Below are 20,031 nucleotides of genomic sequence, written 5' to 3'. Positions count from 1 at the left end.
AATTTTCTATCCTGAGTTATCTAGTATTTTATTAAATTTAGTCTGGGAAATGCTTTTTTAGCCTTTCTAGAAGGTATAATTTCAAAAATTTTCTTTTGCGTCGGACCCAACCATGGTGGGTCCTCCTACGTCACTAAACTTGATTCTAGCCCCCAAGGTTCAATTTCGTGGGCCGTCTCTGAAAAATTTTATCTATCAAACTATACACACAAGTCAGATGTACTAAGTCTTAAGAAATCCCAAAATCTTGACTTTTGTTTTTCAAGTCATTCGCCCCTCAACTGTTTTCATAACCCATACCATAAATTGCTTGGTGGTGCCATGAACCACGGCACACTTTAAATTGATTTGCTCTGCTGACCCCCCCTGTTCACATGACAGATTTACGGCCCTGCTGGGTGGAATAGATTTCTAAATTGATTCTGATTTCCTTTCACCTTAAGAGTTACACCCATTTCTATGATCACATCTTTGGTTGATATCTGTGTATAATTCAAAAACCATACTAAAAAGACAAGCACCGCTTGCCAGAAAACTAAGACACTGTGAACAGGGCTATTTGGGTCAAAATTTGATGGAATAGTTTTGCATATTTGGGTCTAGAATTACTTTGACTGTAACCAGAAGCGTGACTTTAAGAAGGGCGTCGACTCTATATACGGTGTATTGTATAAATTCCTGTAGGTTTTCAAGCTTGTGTTTGCCAGATGAAGATTATGTCATCGATAAATCTTTTCCAAAATATTTGACTACAACTCATCGGGGCATTGCTCAAGATATGTTGTTCTATTGTTGTCATGAATATGTTGGTATAATTTGGGCCAAAGGGTTTCCCCATTGCGGTGCATTTAATAAAAATAAAATTTACCAATACACTCTTATTTATAAGAGCCAGTAAATTGAAGTTCAGGTTGGTTGCTCTTAATTTTTTCAAAAATCTGAGGCTGAATTGTTCTTAACTTGTTCTTAAATTTATTGGGTATAAGCAGTGCCATTGCTAGCTTTTTCGCTTTAGGGAGGTGTTCAGGTTTCATTTGCCAACAAAGTAAGTGTGACAACCTTCAATTGCCGGAAAGTTTGACTGTTCACCGAAAAAGCATCCATACATGGCTAAAAATCCTCATTTTTGAAATAAGACGTTGTTCAAAATTGCATTTTACAGTAGATTAACCTCAGCTTGTTCTTACCATTATCTTAACTTTTGACCAATTTTGAGGCTCACGTTTTTATAAAATTATCGAAAAGAAGATCGAAAAGAAGAACATTGTTTGCGACCACGTCTTTTAGATTAGCTTAAAATTCAAAATGCAGTTCAGATTTTGCTACAAGAATGCGATTGGCAAGGGGGTGGGGATGGGCGTTGCCCACTAGAATTTGCACCAATGCTTCACCATTCGGTCATCTTATTGTCTTTTTACTTATCTTTTATCAAATTCATATTTCTACACGATGATCAATGATTTCTGGTCTTCCTAGGATTCGTGTTTCATTTAGAGTTTACTGAGCTCTTTAAATGTGTTTTTAATTTTCGTTGGAGCTGATAGAGTGAGGGTGCCCAGAAAGGTGGAATCATATTTTGTATAATCAAGCTTAAATTTTGAGGTATCGAGATTTCTATTGTTTCATGTGTTATAACTAGAAATTGCAATCCTCTGATTATACTTGCTCCTGAGCATGGCCGTCGGGAGGCAAGCCTTGTTGGGGAGGGGGGTGGACTACAAATTTACCTGATTAAAAAATTATTGCCTGAAATTCTTTAGTTGCTGCCACAAACCTCTGCAATACATTTTGCCAATCTAACTCTGCATATAATTCGCAACTTTTATTTTAAAATGATAATAACGGACTTTCGTAATAGTTTTGTCAAATCTGTTAATCGGGACTGGCAGAGGATATATCTACTACCCGAGGCGGCACTGGTTGCCGCCGAATGAGCAGAGAATCTTCAAATTTTGATGCTTCCATTTCCTTGTAAAATGCACTCTTTTAAGCAAATTTCACTAAAACAATCCTCCTAGTCCTATTAGAAATTATTTTTTTGCAAATAAATTGAGCAGCAGATAAAAGCAACTGGTACAATTTCGCCGTGGTCTTGAAAAACACCATGTTGTTAGTTACTTCTAAAGCTAAGTAACAAGCAGCACTGGTTGTCAATTTAGATCCCTCTTTCCATCTTAGCTACCTGAGTCTGGTACCCAGGGTACATCTTAGCATGCCTTTTGAATGTTAAAAAAATCTGGAGCTCATTGCTAATTGCAGTTGACGCTTCTGCCGAGAAACTTTAGGGGAAGTGGACACAAGACACAATTTTACCTATATTGAAGTCTTCAAATCATTAGTTCGTTTACCTTTATCCATATCAACGAATATCACATATAACCAACGGAGCAACTACCTTTGCTTGATTATTTATTGATTTTATGACATGAAGGTATCTGAAATACCTAAAGCGTTTCTTCCATCAAGCGGATTTTACCTGAAATTTTCTATTTAGATGCAATTGGGGAGGGGATGTGACAACCCCCCTAACCCCGGTCACGACGCCTCTGGCTCTCAGAGCACTGCTATATCGATTTGTTTGTGTTTCATGACCATCGATCTATCAAAAGAGATGATCTGATCAACGCTTGCTTTCTTTGGCATTGAGAATGCCGTGTTTCTAGTTTTCGAAGCGCGAGCAGACTTCCCACTCTTACCTATCTCCTTGAAAGAATCCTTTTGAAGAAGACAGTCGGGAAATTGAAGATGTACTTTAAAACTTTTGCAAAACTGCAATGTAGTTTTAAAAGAGTTTAAAATGTAGTTTTAAATGAGGGTGTATTGAAGCCAACGACGAAAAGCTACACAGAAAACAGACGCATATAACAACTTTGTGTATTAAAAACCTGCAGGCTGAAGTTATGAAATTGAACCATCGTCAGGCAAGAACCCATCCATCCTGAAATATTATGAATATGTTCATATTTGTAGAAATCACCCAATTGCATAAAAACTCTTGTTACTTTGGTACCGAACCCTCACCTGATATTGTAGATGTAGATGCTCAAACTCAGTAAACACATGAAAGGCTTGAAGGTTGAATTGAAATAAAAGAATCAATTCAAGAGCCTAAACAGCCTCTTTTCCTATGAAATACCCAATACATAGGAACCCAGTCAGGCTTGCAAAATTCGAGGTTCCTATATGCGGGTTTTTACTGTATTGGCCTGTGGAAGACCCAGTGGATTATGATTGTTATATTGCATTTATATTGCCACTCGTGTTACCTGTTGGATCAAAAATCTAAAAACCTTTTCACGAGCCACTTACTCTCGATATTTGATTTATATTCTTCCATAAAAAATCTGTTCAGCTTAAGTGCCAAAAAAGTAAAAGACAATTTGCAGGTTTTACAGTTCCCTGGGATTGTTGTTAAGAACATTGCACGTATTTCTTGGTAAATTAATTTTCCTATACAAAATTTCTCTTGTATCTGTAAGGTCGAAATACAGAAATAAGTGGGAAATATTATTCTATTTGTAGGCTTATGAGGTTTTATCTAGTTAGCTGGTAGTCATATTTGCAGGCACCGCGGAGCGTCGAGAAAAGTGAGGGGGCTAAAACCGTATAAGAAGTGGCTTTACCAGTAGTTTATTACTCAATATTTTGCATTTTTTTGCAAAGAGTGGGGCCTAAAGCCCCCTAGCCCCCCTGTTCCGCGGTGCCTGATTTGGTAGTTAATAATTTAAACGAGGCGACATGGGAGCGAGGTTTCTTCCTGTTGTTTTGCGCGGAGAAAAATGGCTACCGGCAACTCGAGTTCTGGCGTCCCTTTGGGTCTTCAGCAAGCGTTAAAAGAGTTACATCGGATGCTCTCACAAATCCAGGTAATTTCTGCGAAATTAAAAAAAATCTCATTTGAATTATCGGGATCGGATCAAAGCCAAGAAAGCACCTCGAATGAACACGAATATTGGTGTATTTACCACCTTTTCAAAAGAAAATTGTTGATATGAAAACTAATTCTATTGAAACTTTGAGTAGATTTGAGTTTCACTCTTATCTACACATCTCATTTTTTGCAAAATTTATTATATTTTATTATGTTTCTCAAGTTCTTTTACTGCATGATATACAAATTTATGCCATTATGCATTAGGGTAGTATATGATTGATATGATATAATATGAATAAATATTTATAGACGAAAAATATGCCCTTCTCAGCATTTAAAAATACATGTATACAATCTTATAAAACAAACAAATAAAAATAATTTCAAAGGCAATGTAGTATCTGAATATGTTAATATTGCTGTTCTTCCAGGGGGTCGTGTTTTGAAGCTAACGTTTTTGGTCAGCCAGTAGGTGTGCTTTCAATTGTTTTTTAAAGCAACAGAGAGTTGAGGCCTCTTGAATAACAGCCGGCCTATCATTCCAAATTTTCAGAGAGAAATATTTAAAGCTTTTTTGCATGTTCTGTATTTAGTCTTGGGATCTGAAGATCATGGCAGTTTCTTATTACATGGCTTGAGTACATTGATCTTTAACTTGAGTACATTGATCTTTAATCTTATAGGCCATAACTGACCAATCAAAAGCAATAAGATTATGGACGTTCAGCCAATCTGGCACTTCTGATTATTGATTGGGCTCTATTTTGTAATGGTTGGAGAGTTTCAAGTTTTTTTGTTGGAAGACAGTCCCAGATTACATCTGCGTAGCTTAGGTGACTCTCATCAATAGCGTAATACACATTGTATAGCTTTTACTGAGTGAGAATATGTTTCAGTTTCTTAAGTGAAGCAAGTCCCCCACAAATCTTGTCCTAACAGTTTTAAATTGCTCGTCCCATTTCAGACTTTCATCAACCATTACTCCTAATGATTTGGTCTTGGAAACTCAGTTGATCTTGGAATCATTCAATTTTCATCCATTCGGCATATTTACAGCTTTAGTTTTCCGAGGGTGGCCTTTCCTCAAATACTCTGTTTTTGAGGGGTTAGGACTTAGCTTATTTACTCTCATTCATTCAGAATGTTAAGTAACTCCTCTTGTGCATCCATAAGTAACTCCTCTTGTGCATCTCTGGAGCATGGTTCACAGCCTTCTTAAGTAATTCTGCTCAGTTAATGGACAACAGTCAGGGGCTAGATTGGTAACTTGTGGTATACCTCAAGGATCATGCTTGGGACCAATCCTGTTTATCATGCACCTAAATGACTTTGAAAAATGCTTAAAATTCTCTAAGGCTAGCATGTATGCAGATGACACACATGTTACATTAACATCTAGTCTCATTGAGGATCTACTTACAAATGCCCATAAAGAATTAAAAAAAAACATCTCGGAATGTTTTCGGATAAACAAACTAAGCGCAAACCCGAAAAAAACTGAATACAAGATTATTTGCAATCCACGGAGGACAAATAAAGTTGAAATCTCAAAACCACTGCACCTTAATGATTCGGAAATAAAGCGAGTTGCGAAGACCAAATCATTAGGGGTTATGGTGGACGAATGGCTAAACTGGGATGACCAATTCAGCAAAGTGAAAGGAAAGATTAATAGCGGTCTGATGTTGCTGAAAAACTGAAAAATCTTATTTCACATTCTCAGCTCGACCATGTGTACCGTGCATTTATCGAAAGCCATCTGAGATATGCTAATGTTATTTGGGGAAGTCTTTCTAAATCAAAATTGAATACACTCCAACGTCCGAGGGACAGAGCACGCTCGACTATTGATAAGGCCAGACTGAAAGACACCTGGTCTCATAACTGGCTGACCGTTGAGCAACTAACAAAGTTGAATCAATCAGTTATGACATACAAAATAATCAGCAGACAATGTCCCGAAAGCCTTTGGGATAAATATCATCATAGGACCCAGCACTCCAACTACAGAACGAGGAATTGCAGGGACCTACAAATCCCAAGAAATAACCTTGAATACGTCAAGAAAGGCTTTCACTATTCTGCTCTGAAAGCCTGGATCGATATTCCCATCAATATCAGAGAGCTCTCTACACTTAGTAAATTCAAAAAGCAATTTAAAAGTTATTATACGAGCTGATCGCAACATAAAATACGACTCACTGGAAGAGCAGCTGCTATAAGCTAGATTACTGTGCATAATTTAGCTTTAACTGTATATAAATTGTATTAATGTCACATAAGTATCATCAACATAAATATTTGCTTCGCAAATTTTAGGCTTCGTTTAAAATCATTTAGATATATGATGAATAAAAGGGGGCCTAAGCAAAAGCCTTGGGGTATGCTGCATTGAAATTCTCTCGCCTTAGATTTTTTACTGTTTAGGGAATATTATTGCTGTCTATCATAAAGGTAAGATTTGAATCAGTTTCCAGGGATCCAGGAAACCGGTTTCCAGGGTTTTCAGGGATATACTTTTTTGCAGATCTTAAACTCTCAGATATTTTTTCATTAATATCAGAGTTCAAAACGATAAGCAATATTTTTTACAGCTGCATTTGATCATATAACCACTGATACCGAACTACAATTGCTATGTTTGCTACACAGTTTTTCTTTGTTAAAAGTCAAATTCATCATGCTGCCGAGCTTCTTAACGCTTATTCCATTTTCAAATATATTCATATGAACTGTGAAGTGAACTTTCTGCCTGCAGGTGAAGAGATTCCAACCAATTTTTCACATTGCACTTTCGTTAAAGGCATTGTGCCACCTCTTCTGTCCACCATTGTTCTCAGAATCTCTTTTCGTGGCCATGATATTCATGCATCATTGGATTAATGCACAAATTACTAATCAGAATGGAGAACCATAACAGGAAACTTTCCCTGAACGAGTTGCTATGAATTTTGTTTTGTTTTCAATCGTCTAAGTCAGCTTCGATGATATAAAGATTAGGTGTGTTGTATTTACCCACAGTAACTTATGTCGGATGCTTAAAAAGTAGAGGCTTTTTAAGAAACCCTTTTTAAAGCCGAGGCTTGCAAGTTAGAATTAGCCGATCTTAGAGCTGACAGACTACCTCTAAAATGCTTGTGCTGCACCAAAGATCTTATCAAAAAGTGCCACATATTCCAGTCTGGCATTATATAAAGTGTGAAGTGCTATTTAAGTGCAGATATGGAAGTGAATTTACTTCCATAATACATATTATACCACATATTCTGAACATTAATAAAGATATTCAAGAATACCCAACATTTATTTGATCAAGTAAACTATATACTAAAATATACTTCAAGCAAATATGTAAGTAAACTGATCAAATTGATGCATTGCATTGATCAAAAATACATCATTTTTGTTAACTTTTTAAAATTAGATTTGAAATTGAAATATAGCATAATATAATATTGAATGATGTTTTGTAAAATCAAAAATATGTTCTTATCAAGGCGTCTTTTGTCTGTATTGGATGGTATAATCTGCAGCTGAGTCAAAATACCACACAAATCAATATTTAAAGTTTACAGTAATCATAAAATCTCAAAGATAACCATAAGATATCTCTGATTATGCCAAACAATCAAAATATTTTAAAAATCCAGATATGGCCAATGCCAAATTTAAAGTTTGCTAACAGACTTTCAGATATTTGACTTGGTTCCTAAAGTAAAGAAACAGGACAATATTAATGTTTTGTTACAAAAAGTGCATGAGTTCATTTGACTATACCTCAGCTATAGTTTGTTGATTTGAATGCTTTGCTTTGTGTGACAATCTCACAGTATCTGTTAGATTTGATGGACAGTATTGAGATATCTGAAGATAGAGTTGTTGTCATTATCTTTGGTGTCCTAATTTCTTCCTAAAGGCTGATTTTTTTTCTTTTGCAGGAAGAAAGGGGCAGGAGTGCAGATAATTTGAATAATATTAATAAAACACACGAAAAGATGAAAAATGACAATAAGGGTATGAAATTTCACAGAAATTTATGGGGCATGTGAACCAACCCTCATGTTTGTTCTGAGGAAGATCCAACAGTTTTTGGGTGTGCAGTGATTTTGGATAAAATTGAGTTTTGTTTTCAGGCAAATCTCATGGAATCATTGTCATTATTTCTATTTCTTATTTGAACAGTGCATTTTTTGGTAACATAGTCAATCTATCTGCCATTAGTGATAATTTTGTTTCCTGCAAACTAAGTCCTTTGTATCTTCATTTCAGTTTCATCCTATTTCAAAAATAAACTCAAGGGTCTGTATAACACAGCAATCTCAGATGCTAAAGGAGAAATAGAGTGAGTTAGAAATTCTTTCTTTGTTCAGTTCAGTTATAGTTTCCAAATCCCAGTGCATACATACTGTACATTTTCTAGAGGTGCACATATATAACCTTTTAGCATAAACTAGACAGGTTTAAGATGGTGCTAAAAAGTAAATTGTACAATAATTATGCAGGAAATCAATGCAATAAAAAACAGAGAAAAGAATCAAGTTTGAAATATACGCAGAGAATTAAACAATGGAGAAAATTCTTGCAGTAGTTAAATCTAATCAAGGAACCCTCTAGAGCATCCCCTTCCCTACCTTTTGCAGATTTTATAACTACAAATATTAGTATTAGCAGTGTGTCTTTGTGTATGCAGTGACAAACAAAGAAAACCTTTCATTGAACCGTCTTCATTTTATCAACAGCCTCATACAGCAAGCAATGGACAAAATAACAGAGATAAAAATAGCGCGAAATGAGAAGCAAGGTAGAGTTGTTCTGCCATTTGATTTCTTTTGAACTATGACATGGCTTGACGTTTTTCATTTGTAAATCTTTGTAATTTTAAATGTTTGTAAAATCTTAATTGCTGCTATATTTTTACCCTTTCCTATTTATATTTGCAAGTTGCCAGACCTCGTTATTATAGGCCTGGCAATCGAATATTTTATTTGCAAAAAGAAGGAACTAGGATATTTTTCAATGAAAAGGCATTTTCAGGGTCACAAGAAACCCGCTTTGAAAGCAAAGTATATAGTAATGAATGGTAAATGATTTTTCATGTTCTATCAACATGAATTATTTCCGCAACGGTGTAGGATACATTTAATAGCCAGGAGAGTACCTGGAGTTTTCAAATTTTTGTTTTGTTTCTACTTATTCCCCTTAGGCCCAGAGTCTTTTGTGAGAATGTATGCAAGACCCTGTCTGAGTGTCACCTAGAAAACTGTTTTGCTACACTTTAGCTATTTCTATCTCTCCTATTAATTTGATTCCTGTTTAGGTAGCTCCAAATCAGGTTTTAATCAAGAGGAGCCCAGGTAAAACGTTTTGTATTAGAAATATTTCTTTATGCACAATTTTTAAGCGCATATTGCTGTCTTTTTATGTTAAATTTATTTAAGATTCTTGTTTTGATGATAGGAAACTTATTAACCAAAGCAAAATGATTCTAAGTACTAAAATAAATGACTTAAAAATATAATATTCTTGGCCATGCACTAGTTTGTTAAATTTTGGCATTAAATAAAGGGCAAAGGTTGACTGATTGGTTTTAACCTTCCGCTTTCCCTTGCTATCTTCAAATTTTGTGATGCTAAAGATTTATTTTGTTTGTTGTTTATGTCAATTTAAATAATTATTTCTGCCTGCTATAACGTTGTGTCTGCTTGACATTATGATGTTCCATAACCTACTCACTTTAGGAAGGGAATGAGAAGGGGTGTTCTTATGTCAATGCTCCAAAAAGCTGCATCAACACTTCCAACCTGGACAGGACGTCAAGGAGAAAGGTATGTCGGTATGATGATTATTATGACGATTAATGATGATGATTGATGATGTTGATAGTAAAGATGAATGTGACAAAGCACTACTATTTTCAAGCCTGTTTATTTTTCATCATTCATGATACTAATGATGACAAAAAATATATTTATACTTGTTCAACAAACTGAATTTGCTGATATCAACCAAGGACCTGTTAACCTAGTGTTCCTGAAATATATAATTTACAAAAGATATAGTTTGAAAGTTATTTCAATAATAAAGTTTCAAGAAAATGTTGAAAGTCAAAGCCAAATTCATTGCAGTAACTCTTCAGTATTGATTTTTCACATGTAAAGTTCTTGGGAAATTTATCGAATATTTTTGCACCGTGGAATGCAAGCGTTTACCATCCTGGTTCAGATTACTTTCTGAAGCAATAAACTCTTTGGTCATTTCCACCGGTTGATCTGTAATGCCTTGTAATTCTTCCTTTGATAGTGCTCCAGCTCTTTGTGGATGCATTCCTGCCGATTCTGCCTATGTCTGTCGTCCTTCGGCTCACGTATGTTGCTCTCGTTTTATTTTCTTCATTTTTTCGAAGCTCTCGTATTTACTTCCTATTTATCAAAACCGTGTTTTCTTTATCCTGAACGTAATGAACTCAAAAACTGTTAGTCACTTTGTCTAACGGCAACTTGAAAATGAGGCTTGACCAGACTGGGCTAACAAGACATATATGCAAACATTGTAACTTAGATAGTAAGTTTAGGTCACAAACATTATTGCTAGGTTTAATTTTTGTCAACTTTAATTTTAAGCAAAAATTGTCAGTGAGACGTCTAGAGGTCATTGAATATTATTAAGTCGATTTCACAAACAGATAATTTGGAGGTGAATTTGCATCAGCTAATAAGATATACTGAGTAGAGCAATTTGGTCATTGTATTAAGGTTTTTGTCGCTTGCTTTTTAGGTAGCTGCGAGAGTAAAAGGGAGTGATGGGGAGGAGCAGTGGATTCTTGCAGAAGTCGTTGCTTACAATCCGTCCAACCAGAAGTAGGTTTAACTCATTTTATGCTGTTTACTGGTTGCTCTTAACAAAGAATGTTCAACATGTGACTAGAGCGCTTTTCTTTATCCTTCACCTTTGAAATATTTTCATCTGAGGATGCTTCCCATTATATATTTACCGTATATCCTCAAATTATCCCCCTAGGGACTTATTTATTTTTGATATTTTTGGATGGGGGTTATTCGAGAGGGGGTGGGGCTTATAAAATTACAGTGGACATTAAGAAGACATTATTGAAATACCTCGTATATTTTAGTAGGAATTTCCTTATGAATATTTAATTAATTATTATTAAAAGTGTGAATTTTTGTAGTAATTCAATAAAACGCCAACGGCAATCTCATATGACAAAAATCAACAAATCGAGAGGGGGCCAATTCGAGGATTTGTGGTAGCAGTGGGGGGCTTACTCGAGAGGGGGGCTTATTGACAATTTGTAGTTCTAGGGTGGGGGCCTATTCAAGGGGGGCTTATTTTAAGGGGGGGGGCAATTCGTGGATTTACGGTATGTATCAACAATCGGCCTGTGCTCAACTAATACTCCATGACAACGGAGTGCTGTTTCACCAACCAAGCCCTTTGATCAAATTTCTGTTTGTGAATTTAAGAATCAAATAATTTTATACAGGTATGACGTAGATGATATCGATTACACAGAAGAAGACGGAAAAGCAAGCCAAGAGTAATTCCATTGTTTATTACGTCATCCTTCCAATTCGTACCAGTCTCTTTTTCAAATCGATTGTTAAGCTATGGATCCAGTTTTCGATTAATTCCAAGCTTTATTAGCGCAACCGCTTGGCTTTCTGAAAGACTCCATAGGACTTTGTTCTTATTTCATGGAACAAATACGACCTTCGTACGTGTAGTCCTCCACACTCTTAAAACATTCTCAGCATGTTGATTTTCTTTTCGTGTCAATTCTACCCTACAAAAACGAGACGATTTTCTTTGCCCGAGGAATTTTTCCAAATGATACTGCTATTTGCCCCTACAGTCGAAAGGAAAAGACATTGGATTAGGATAAGCAAATTTGTGCCGAGAACAACTTTATGCCTCTCTGGTAGCTTGCCTTTCGCTGTTCATAGCTTCCATGTTATGCAGAAATATTCGTTATTAGTTGCATTGATATATTGATATCCAATGAAAAACGATTGAAAATCATTGCAGGCGACATCACCTGAGCAGACGGCGTGTTATTCCGCTGCCTCTCTGGAAAGCAGACCCAAATCGGAATCCAGAGGCCATTTTCCAGCCAAATCAGGTTTGAATTTCTACATTTCTTGGGTGGACGCAAGCTGCCAAAATCCATCTCCAAAGGCCTTCTGTTTTGATACGTGTTTACTAGCAGAATCTAGCATTGAATATGATTGGTCAAAAAATCCGTTACTCAAAAAAGACCAATCAGATATCTTGTCATTTGCAATCAATACATAATTCTGTCTTGCCCAATTGCCCATCAAAGTAAAGCTTTCCACTTTCACCGTCAATGCCCATGGCTCATTCAGTGCCTCTTGTTAAACGTCCTGATCTCGGTAAGATCTCTTGATCGAAACATAAATCTCTAAACATTAGGCATGTGTTATGTGTTCTGAATACGAGAAATATATTGTGTGTTCTGAGTACGAGGCATGTACTGTGTGTTCTCTTTCAGCTGGTGATGGCTCTGTATCCTCAAACCACGTGTTTTTATCGAGCGCTCATTCACGAACCACCAAAAACAGTAAGTTTTAGAATGTTTTCACCATCATAAATTTAACTCTGAATGCAAAACTGGAGTTTCGTGACAATCTTATAAGGAATTTTCAAACCAACAATTTCGAGCGAAAGGCCTTATTATGTTTGAGATCAATGTTATGTATTCTGCACTTACATATTCAATCATAGTTCTCGCATCTAATGGTGTAATAATGACAAGGAAAACAGATTTTAAAGTGTTCAAGGAGGAATTTTTAATGATTCTGAAATTTATTTATAGCCTTTGATTGCTCATTATAATTAGCTTGCTATCGAAAACTATTCGTGAGGCCATGGTGAGTGTGTTCCTGCATGATTCATTGAACTTGCCCACTTCTTGTACCTAATGTTAAGTTAGTTGCACCCAGTGCATCCCCGTAATGTATACACCATACTCACATAATTGTACCTAGTTAAGCTTTTATGGTTTTTTTGCAGACCCAAGATGACTATTCTGTGTTGTTTGAAGACACCTCGTATGCAGACGGGTATTCGCCACCCTTAACTGCGCCGCAGCGTTATGTCGTCCAATACAAAAAGAAATAACTTTAACGTTTCGACTTTATATAACTTTATAAGACCAATGCTATTAATTATTGTAATCATGTATGTTTCGTGATTTTCTTGTGGGGGTCTGTGCCTAAAAGCTTTGTACAAGAGCATAAACCTTTCATGTCCGATTCGCAGAGGGCATAATTTATGAATGATATGTTCAGCAACGCCTCTCGCGATCCTTCACCAGAAGAAATTCGTGATTTTTGCATTTTGGGGAAGCCATTGAAGCGTTATATAGTATGAAATAAATGTAGTTAAGATGACGTATTTGTCTTTGTTATACCCAAATCCTCACAAAAAACTAAACTCTCGGAGATTTTTAACGATGATTCTCCAGAGTATCCGTTCTCTATTTTCTTTTGTTTGTGTATCATTACTCCGAAAGTAAGATATGGTGTCTAAGATTTCATAATGTTGAGATTTTTCAGGTTATAAATGCAACAGTACACATTCAAATGGAGCTTCAAGAGTTTTGAGTCAAATTTAGGGGGTTCAGAAGAATTTTACCGATTCCTATATAAAATAGTCGTTTATATTTTACCTTCCGATATTGTACAATCCATTCTAAATGAATAATATTACTTGATGCCATCCATGTTAGTTAAGAAATTATTAAAGCTCTCAAATTGTTGTGAACATTCGAGACAGAAACTCGAAAATTGCTCTTTTGATGAATGAAAAGTCTTCCCTTTTCATTGAGAAGAAAGCTATGCCAGTAGATTCTGATTACCTGCTAAAGTTTTAAAATTACAAAGAAACATAACTGTGCCTAAGTAAGCCTAAGTAAAAATAATAATAGAGCCTAAGTAAAAAAATTGTAACTCATTTACTTGCGGTATCCTTTCTCCAAACAGCTTTATAAATATTTCAATTTTAATCATAATGGACCAACAGAGTTGAAGTTGCGGAGGAAGTTACATTCCATTCCCCCAATGTATGCCCCTCCTGTGAGCGATGCCTCATCAAGTATTTGAATCAAATTATCAAACGTATCCAGTTTTATAACCTAATAACGCCTTTACCTTCGACACTGGGTTTCTTAAATCAGAATCTGAATGATCAAATGTGGTAATTAAAGTTTGAAAGGAATTGAGAATTACTTGTCAAAATATCGAAAAAACCTTCTATGGGTACTACCTCATGTATCGTGCATTAGGTATGACTTGCAAACGCCTGTCCGTTTTAATGATGTCGTAATAGGTTCTCCACAAGAATACTAGTACCCTTCTATTAAACATGTAATTTGCGTTTGTTAAGAGTAAGCTACCAAGGGTCACAAGTGATTCTGGTACCCAGGCTTACAGCAAGCTAGAAATTGAAGAAAATCATATTGAACGAAACTGAGTAAAGGCTAATGCTAGCTGGCAAATTGATTCCTACCTGAAATGAAATTATATTAGGACAACCAAAGAAAAATACCAAATTCCCTCGTTTAAAACAATGTTGCAGATTTAAATTTAAAATGCTTCTGCCGTGGTACTAACGTGTTCTACCCCTATCTACAAATATACCCTAAAGTCGAAATATAACATTTCTTGTTGGGAAAAATTCCACATAGAAATTGTATTGTTCAGGTACCACATAGAAATTGTATAATCCAGGTACCACATAGAAATTGTATAATCCAGGTACCACATAACTTACGAAGACAAAATGGCATAATGCTTTTCTAACTTATCTTGTTCAGTATTCCAATATACCATTATTCGTTTGGATTAGAGTTTAGCTAATTCGCTTACATCGAAAAATTGCGCTTTGGAGATTGCAAGTTATGTTAAGCAAAATTTGGTTTGCATATTCGTCATATTTTAGCTTCTCTTGGCTTTATGAATTTAAGATATTGGGTATTCTATAAGCAAAGAGACGATGAAGTAGGTTTGTATAATTATGTTTTACCAAAGTTGGCCTAGCTAGAAAGGGCTGGAAAATGGCAATGAAGGCAACGGGCACGGAATCCCTAGGTAGAAGGAATGAACCTGGAGTAAATATCATTTGTCAATTTCCTTTACCAACAATACAGTATAAGTTTGTCAAGAGTATGCTAAAACCATCTTGTCAGAAGCAATCTTACTAAAGTCAATTTATTTAATCCTCGTCGCTCAATGGTTCATATTCAATCGTAGGAGTATAATTTTCATTACTTAAATCTCCAGTTTCCGAAGTTCTGTTAATCGAATAATCTATCAATGTAACGTGATCATCATGGGGAATGACCACATCGTTGTTCAGAAGACGCTCTGTGAGATGACTGAGGTTATCCCCATGCTGAGGCAAACCATTGCCAAAGTCGGCTTTCGTGCTTGGAGAAGGGCAGGCACTACTGGACCGTGATCCTTGATGGGAACCGGAACGAGAAGCGGGCATCGAGCCAATGGTGAAAGACAAAGTTGAATAAGGGAAAGCCACCCCGCCCAGATGTGTCTTTGGAGAGTTTTGGGAGGTGACAGGAATATTCAACGAGAGCACAGAATGCGCGAATGATGGGGGAACATCAGGTATTTCGCCCTCAGCTTCTTGCATCTCTGCAGGACTAATTGGAGAGCCAGGGGGTGAAATAGGGAACGTTTCATAAGCAGGAACAAAGACAGACCTTTCTGCTTGATTCACATCAACTTGTTGCAAGCCTGACTTTGCAGCCAGTACTATTCTCGTCTCAAGGTCTATATCAAGTTTCTGATTATCTGCAATGTCATCTTCCACTTGACTTGGTAAACTGGATATGTTAATAAACTCGGAACTATAATTGTCCTCAGTTTTTTCTGTATAGGCTCTTTCTTCGGCAGATGGATCACTGAATTCCCGTTGCTCACTTATGTCAACATCATAACCTTGCTGATAGTCACTATCCTCTGCTGCTGATACTGACTGCCCTTCACAAGCAAACCCTTCTGCTGCAGGCCACAGGCTCAAAAACGGCTCCGCAACGTCTTCCTCTGCGCTTGGTGACTCATCAGCCTCATTCTGTATACTATCTATTGCTGCGCTAGTTTCTTCGACATCCAAAATCGTTTGGTTCTCATTAAACACAGTATGCTCTCCTTCTTCTTTGTCTTTAACCAGCTTGTTCTCTACAACATCGGCTGAGAAAGAAACTCGCTTATCTGAAGGCGGGGTATCAGCTGAGGACTCTTGAGGCTGTAATGGGGAAGACAATGACCCATCTGATAATTGGGAAACAGGAGAAGAATGTGCGGCAATAGGAGCAGATGTCAGTGGGGTTGCTTCATCTGGTAATACGTCTGTTTGCTCCGGTAATGGGACGGTGCCCCCTGGGAATTGTGCAGTTTCCCCTGGTAACTGGTCCGTTTCCTCTGCAAACTGGTCCGTTTTCTCTGGTAACTGGTCCGTTTTCTCTGGTAACTGGTCCGTTTCCTCTGGTAACTTGTCCGTTTCCTCTGGCAACTGTTCAGCTTCCATGGTATCTGTGTGCGTCAAAGAACTAATTCCCTCAAACACTTTTGGACTCCTTTCAAACTCGCCTGCACCAGCTTTTTCTTTGCTGTTAGTTTTCATTTCATTTTTACCCCCAAAATCTGCGGGAACATTGTCTAAACCACTGATTATATTCTGCTTTTGATTAACTGCTTTGGTTAATACATCAGTACTCTTGCTAACTTCAAATGTTCTCTTGGGCAGGCTTAAATCTAGTTCACTCAATCCTATTGGATAGTCTTCAATATTCCATTTCCTTCCACAATCCGTCTCTGATTTGTTTCTCAACGAACCCCCACCTTTCTTTGGTAAATTTCCTATATCAAGATTTTCCTGATAACCACGCAGGCTTTCCCTCATTAGTTCAATCTCAGCCTCGTCTGCAGAAAGCGTAGCCTCGGAATCAACAGGACTTGTAGGCTGATACCCAGCATGAGTGTCGGTAGAAATTCTAAGAAGCTGGCTGACATCTCTTCGACCTTCCCCACCAAAACTAATGTTTTGGCTCACAACAGGTGAATACTTTTCTTCGCTTGCAGCAAACATAACTGGTCTGGAGCCATCATTTTTTGGTGAGCCACCAGGGCTCACCTGATCAATACTTCCCTCTGAACAGATAATGTCTTTAATGGGTGTATCACGTGCTGGATCTGTGTATGGGATAGTAGGAGACATTAAAGCCTCGTCGTGAGTGTTGCCACTGTCTTCCTTGGGAGATTTTCCAGTTACAATTGTTAATGAGCTAAATTTAGCGCTGTCTTTGCTAACAGGTGCTGCCTGTGCAGAAGCAAGCACTGAATCTTTGCTATCCACTTCACCCTCGTCTTCTTTTTCCCAAGGTCGGAAAAGAAAGGATGCCTTCTTTGATGAAGCAGACGATGGTGACAGAGGGAGTGTGGGACTAAGATGAAGTGCAGTTAGATTCCGCAAATCTCCTAGGGACGAGGAAAGTTGCTGTTGCTTTTCCGAAAAAAATGGCTTGTGTATAACAGAATCAACAGATGATGGCCTTGTATTTTTTGACTGGCTTTTTATCTTATCAATTGTGTTGAACCCTTTGGAAATAAAACTGTTTTGCTCATCTCTAAGCCGCATAAACCTGCTGGCATCAAAGTCAGTGAAGGCCAGTGTCTTCTCATGGGGCGAAGACCCTAGCTCTTGTCTGGAACCGGTGATTGATAGGTTGAATGGAGCCTTTTGTACAATACCTGACGATATTCCATAGTTAAACTCAAGAGGAATTTGATAATTAGATCGAGCCCCTTTCTGAATACCACCTTGTTGACCTTGAAGTATGGCTCTAGCATCATATGCCTCTGACTGTTTGTTCCTGTCAGAAGTGTTTCCAATCTCAGTCCTGAGATCATAATTTCGAGCTGCCTGTTTTTGAAGTTCACCCTTGGCTGATCTCGAGCTCGTCCTGATATTAGAACCTGGCAACCTCTCTAGGCCAGGAGAATGGCGGTATATAGAACTCTCTGGATGAACAGGGGGGCTTGCCGAGTGAACATCTCTGCTAGTCTTTCTTCCATCAATATGTCGCAACAGTTGTTGATCAAGTGTAGGTTGGAACTCTCTTGAGAAATGTTGCATACCCCCTGGGGTGACACCAGGCAAGTAGTGCAACAGCCGTGAATCCATAGTAGCAGAACTGGAAGATTCTGCAGCTTCATTATTGGGTTTATCCATTTGCCTTAAATGCCCAGGTATGTTAGGGTTGCCTTTTTGGGAGTGGGCAATAGAATCTCTTCTGTCAACGAATCTTTGGGCTTTTCCTTCTCTGCCTCTTTCCATGTAGTCGAAACCTGGTCCCTCGCGCCCATGGTGCATATCAAAGCCAACCATCGGCTTCTCAGCAACCCTCAACTGTCCACCCATATGCGCTTTTGTGTCTGCAGTGAGGACATTTGGTTTTCCTTTCGCTTCAGATGAAAGGTTTCGCCCCACTGCCAAATTTGGGATTGAGGCAGCACGCTCTAGCATTTCACCATATGTTCTTGGTCGCACTTCCTTGACTGACAGAGGGTAATGTGACTCAAAATATTCTCCAGCAAAGGGTCTTTCTTCTCCTTGGCTAGACACTGATCGGTGCTGAAAGTGTCCAGCTGGGCGCAATAATATGTCACCCGGATTTGAGTAAAGGAGACCTTTATGCTGCATTCTTTCTGGCACATTTTGGTACTCTAACACACCTGGATATGGTGGTTCACCTGGACGAAACACCGGCCTGACTTGAGACATGTGCTCAACATTAGATGCTGCCTGAGAAGAAACGACTGTAGGGAACCCAAACTGATCTTGTCTTGAAAAAGGAAAGTGAGAACTGTCTCGGCCTTTCGGAGAGGTTTGATGGAAAGGATGTCCAGCTGAGATTGGTGCAGATGAAGCTCGCGTGGGAGCATTTTCATGTCCAGGACCAACCTGAGAAATGGCACTTGAGAAATGCTGTCTTGCAGATGGAGGATTTGGGGGCAAATGGCCAAACTGCTTCATGTGATGCAACTGTGCTGACATTAACGATGGTTGCCTTCCAGCAAATGCTTGAATGACGGCACTTTGTTCTATTGATGGGTGTGATGCCACAGAAGTCATAAAGGGGTACTGCTCTAAATGCCTATGAGTATCACTATGGTATTGTTGCTTTGTGTCAGTCAATGCTACTGAAACCTGTGGTGCTCTTACATCGCCACGATGTTTGTGATACTGTGATGCCCCTTTAAAGAACTTGCCTTGCTCGTCTTCAAAACTGCCCATGTCCTCTTTATTCTTTAAGTCACTGTCAAGAGTTCTTTCTAAAGTCTCCTTGAACGCCCCAATCTCTCCTTGCAGTGAGATTCCTTTCAGTACAGATCTAGGACTTCCTGCGTTTTCAGTGCTGATAATCCGACTGTCTGCTTTGGTCATGAAAACAGGAGTCAGTGGCGGTGGAAGTGGACGAGCTGTCAGGTCTTCTTTCACAACAGCTTTGTTTGGATATGTGCACAGTAACAGCGAGGTTGGCCTCTCACCCCCTTTGTCTGTCGTTCGTTCCACTTGCCCATCATTCATTGATTCTGTCATCAATGAATCGGGCAGTTGTGCATCTTCTGAAAAAAAGGTACAAAATATTAATTACGCATTTTTACCTACCAGAAGGAAAAGGGGGTGGAGGGTGTTGAAAACAGACATTTACTAACGAGGAATAGCTGAAGACAATTTGTCCCTAATTCACCTACAACTCTATTTCCCCAATTCACCTACAATTCACCACAGATAATGTACCTAAAATCAAAATGGGGTCGATTGAAGGTCGACCCCATTTTGGTCGATATACATTTTAACTAGAATAAGTGGCAATAATAAACTAGATATCAAAACTGGCAAAATACTAAATCTGTACACTCCTCAGATTTTTGCTTTGCTTCCCCTCCTATCCTTTTCTCACCTCTCTCCTATTCTTCTCCTCTCCTCTCTTCTCCTCTCTTCTCCTCTCCTCTCCTCTCCTCTCCTCTTTTCTCCTCTCCTCTCTTCTCCTCTCCTCTCCTCTATTCCTCCCTCCTCTATTCTCTTCTCCTCTCCTT

General features: G+C 38.0%; 2 protein-coding genes across 4 annotated transcripts in view; one reads left to right on the top strand and one right to left on the bottom strand.

Annotated features, from left to right (window-relative positions):
- Positions 1 to 3,725: 3,725 nt before the first annotated feature.
- On the top strand, positions 3,726 to 14,675 carry LOC135683812 (SAGA-associated factor 29). Its single transcript, XM_065199164.2, has 12 exons — positions 3,726 to 3,866; positions 7,813 to 7,888; positions 8,144 to 8,216; positions 8,614 to 8,675; positions 9,192 to 9,228; positions 9,613 to 9,699; positions 10,175 to 10,238; positions 10,649 to 10,731; positions 11,376 to 11,429; positions 11,918 to 12,011; positions 12,402 to 12,470; positions 12,923 to 14,675. The coding sequence occupies exons 1-12, from the start codon at positions 3,780 to 3,782 to the stop codon at positions 13,028 to 13,030; spliced, it is 894 nt and encodes a 297-aa protein (XP_065055236.1). The 5' UTR covers positions 3,726 to 3,779; the 3' UTR covers positions 13,031 to 14,675.
- The window catches only part of LOC135683808 (uncharacterized), a 30,388-nt gene continuing 24,891 nt past the window's right edge, over positions 14,535 to 20,031 (bottom strand). For 2 of the 3 annotated variants that reach the window (XM_065199157.2, XM_065199155.2), the window contains exon 24: positions 14,535 to 19,557. In XM_065199157.2, coding sequence (XP_065055229.2) covers positions 15,125 to 19,557 — 4,433 coding nt within the window. In that variant the 3' untranslated portion in view covers positions 14,535 to 15,124. The remainder of the gene's footprint in view (positions 19,558 to 20,031) is intronic. The other variant, XM_065199156.2, reaches the window with a different exon arrangement.

The sequence above is a fragment of the Rhopilema esculentum genome, chromosome 7 (assembly GCF_057945365.1).
Source record: "Rhopilema esculentum isolate cy_ngs chromosome 7, ASM5794536v1, whole genome shotgun sequence".
In the NCBI taxonomy this organism is placed as follows: domain Eukaryota; kingdom Metazoa; phylum Cnidaria; class Scyphozoa; order Rhizostomeae; family Rhizostomatidae; genus Rhopilema; species Rhopilema esculentum.
The sequence above is the reverse complement of the archived record's forward strand: the minus strand, read 5'-3'. Positions and strand labels throughout refer to the sequence as shown.

What these genes read in the sequence shown, in the direction of transcription:
- LOC135683812 (XM_065199164.2), top strand. Translation starts at nt 3,780, where the DNA reads ATGGCTACCGGCAACTCGAGTTCTGGCGTCCCTTTGGGTCTTCAGCAA. An exon ending in TCTGTCGTCCTTCGGCTCAC is followed by an intron (nt 10,239 to 10,648) that starts GTATGTTGCTCT and finishes CTTGCTTTTTAG; the next exon opens with GTAGCTGCGAGAGTAAAAGG. An exon ending in GACGGAAAAGCAAGCCAAGA is followed by an intron (nt 11,430 to 11,917) that starts GTAATTCCATTG and finishes AAATCATTGCAG; the next exon opens with GCGACATCACCTGAGCAGAC.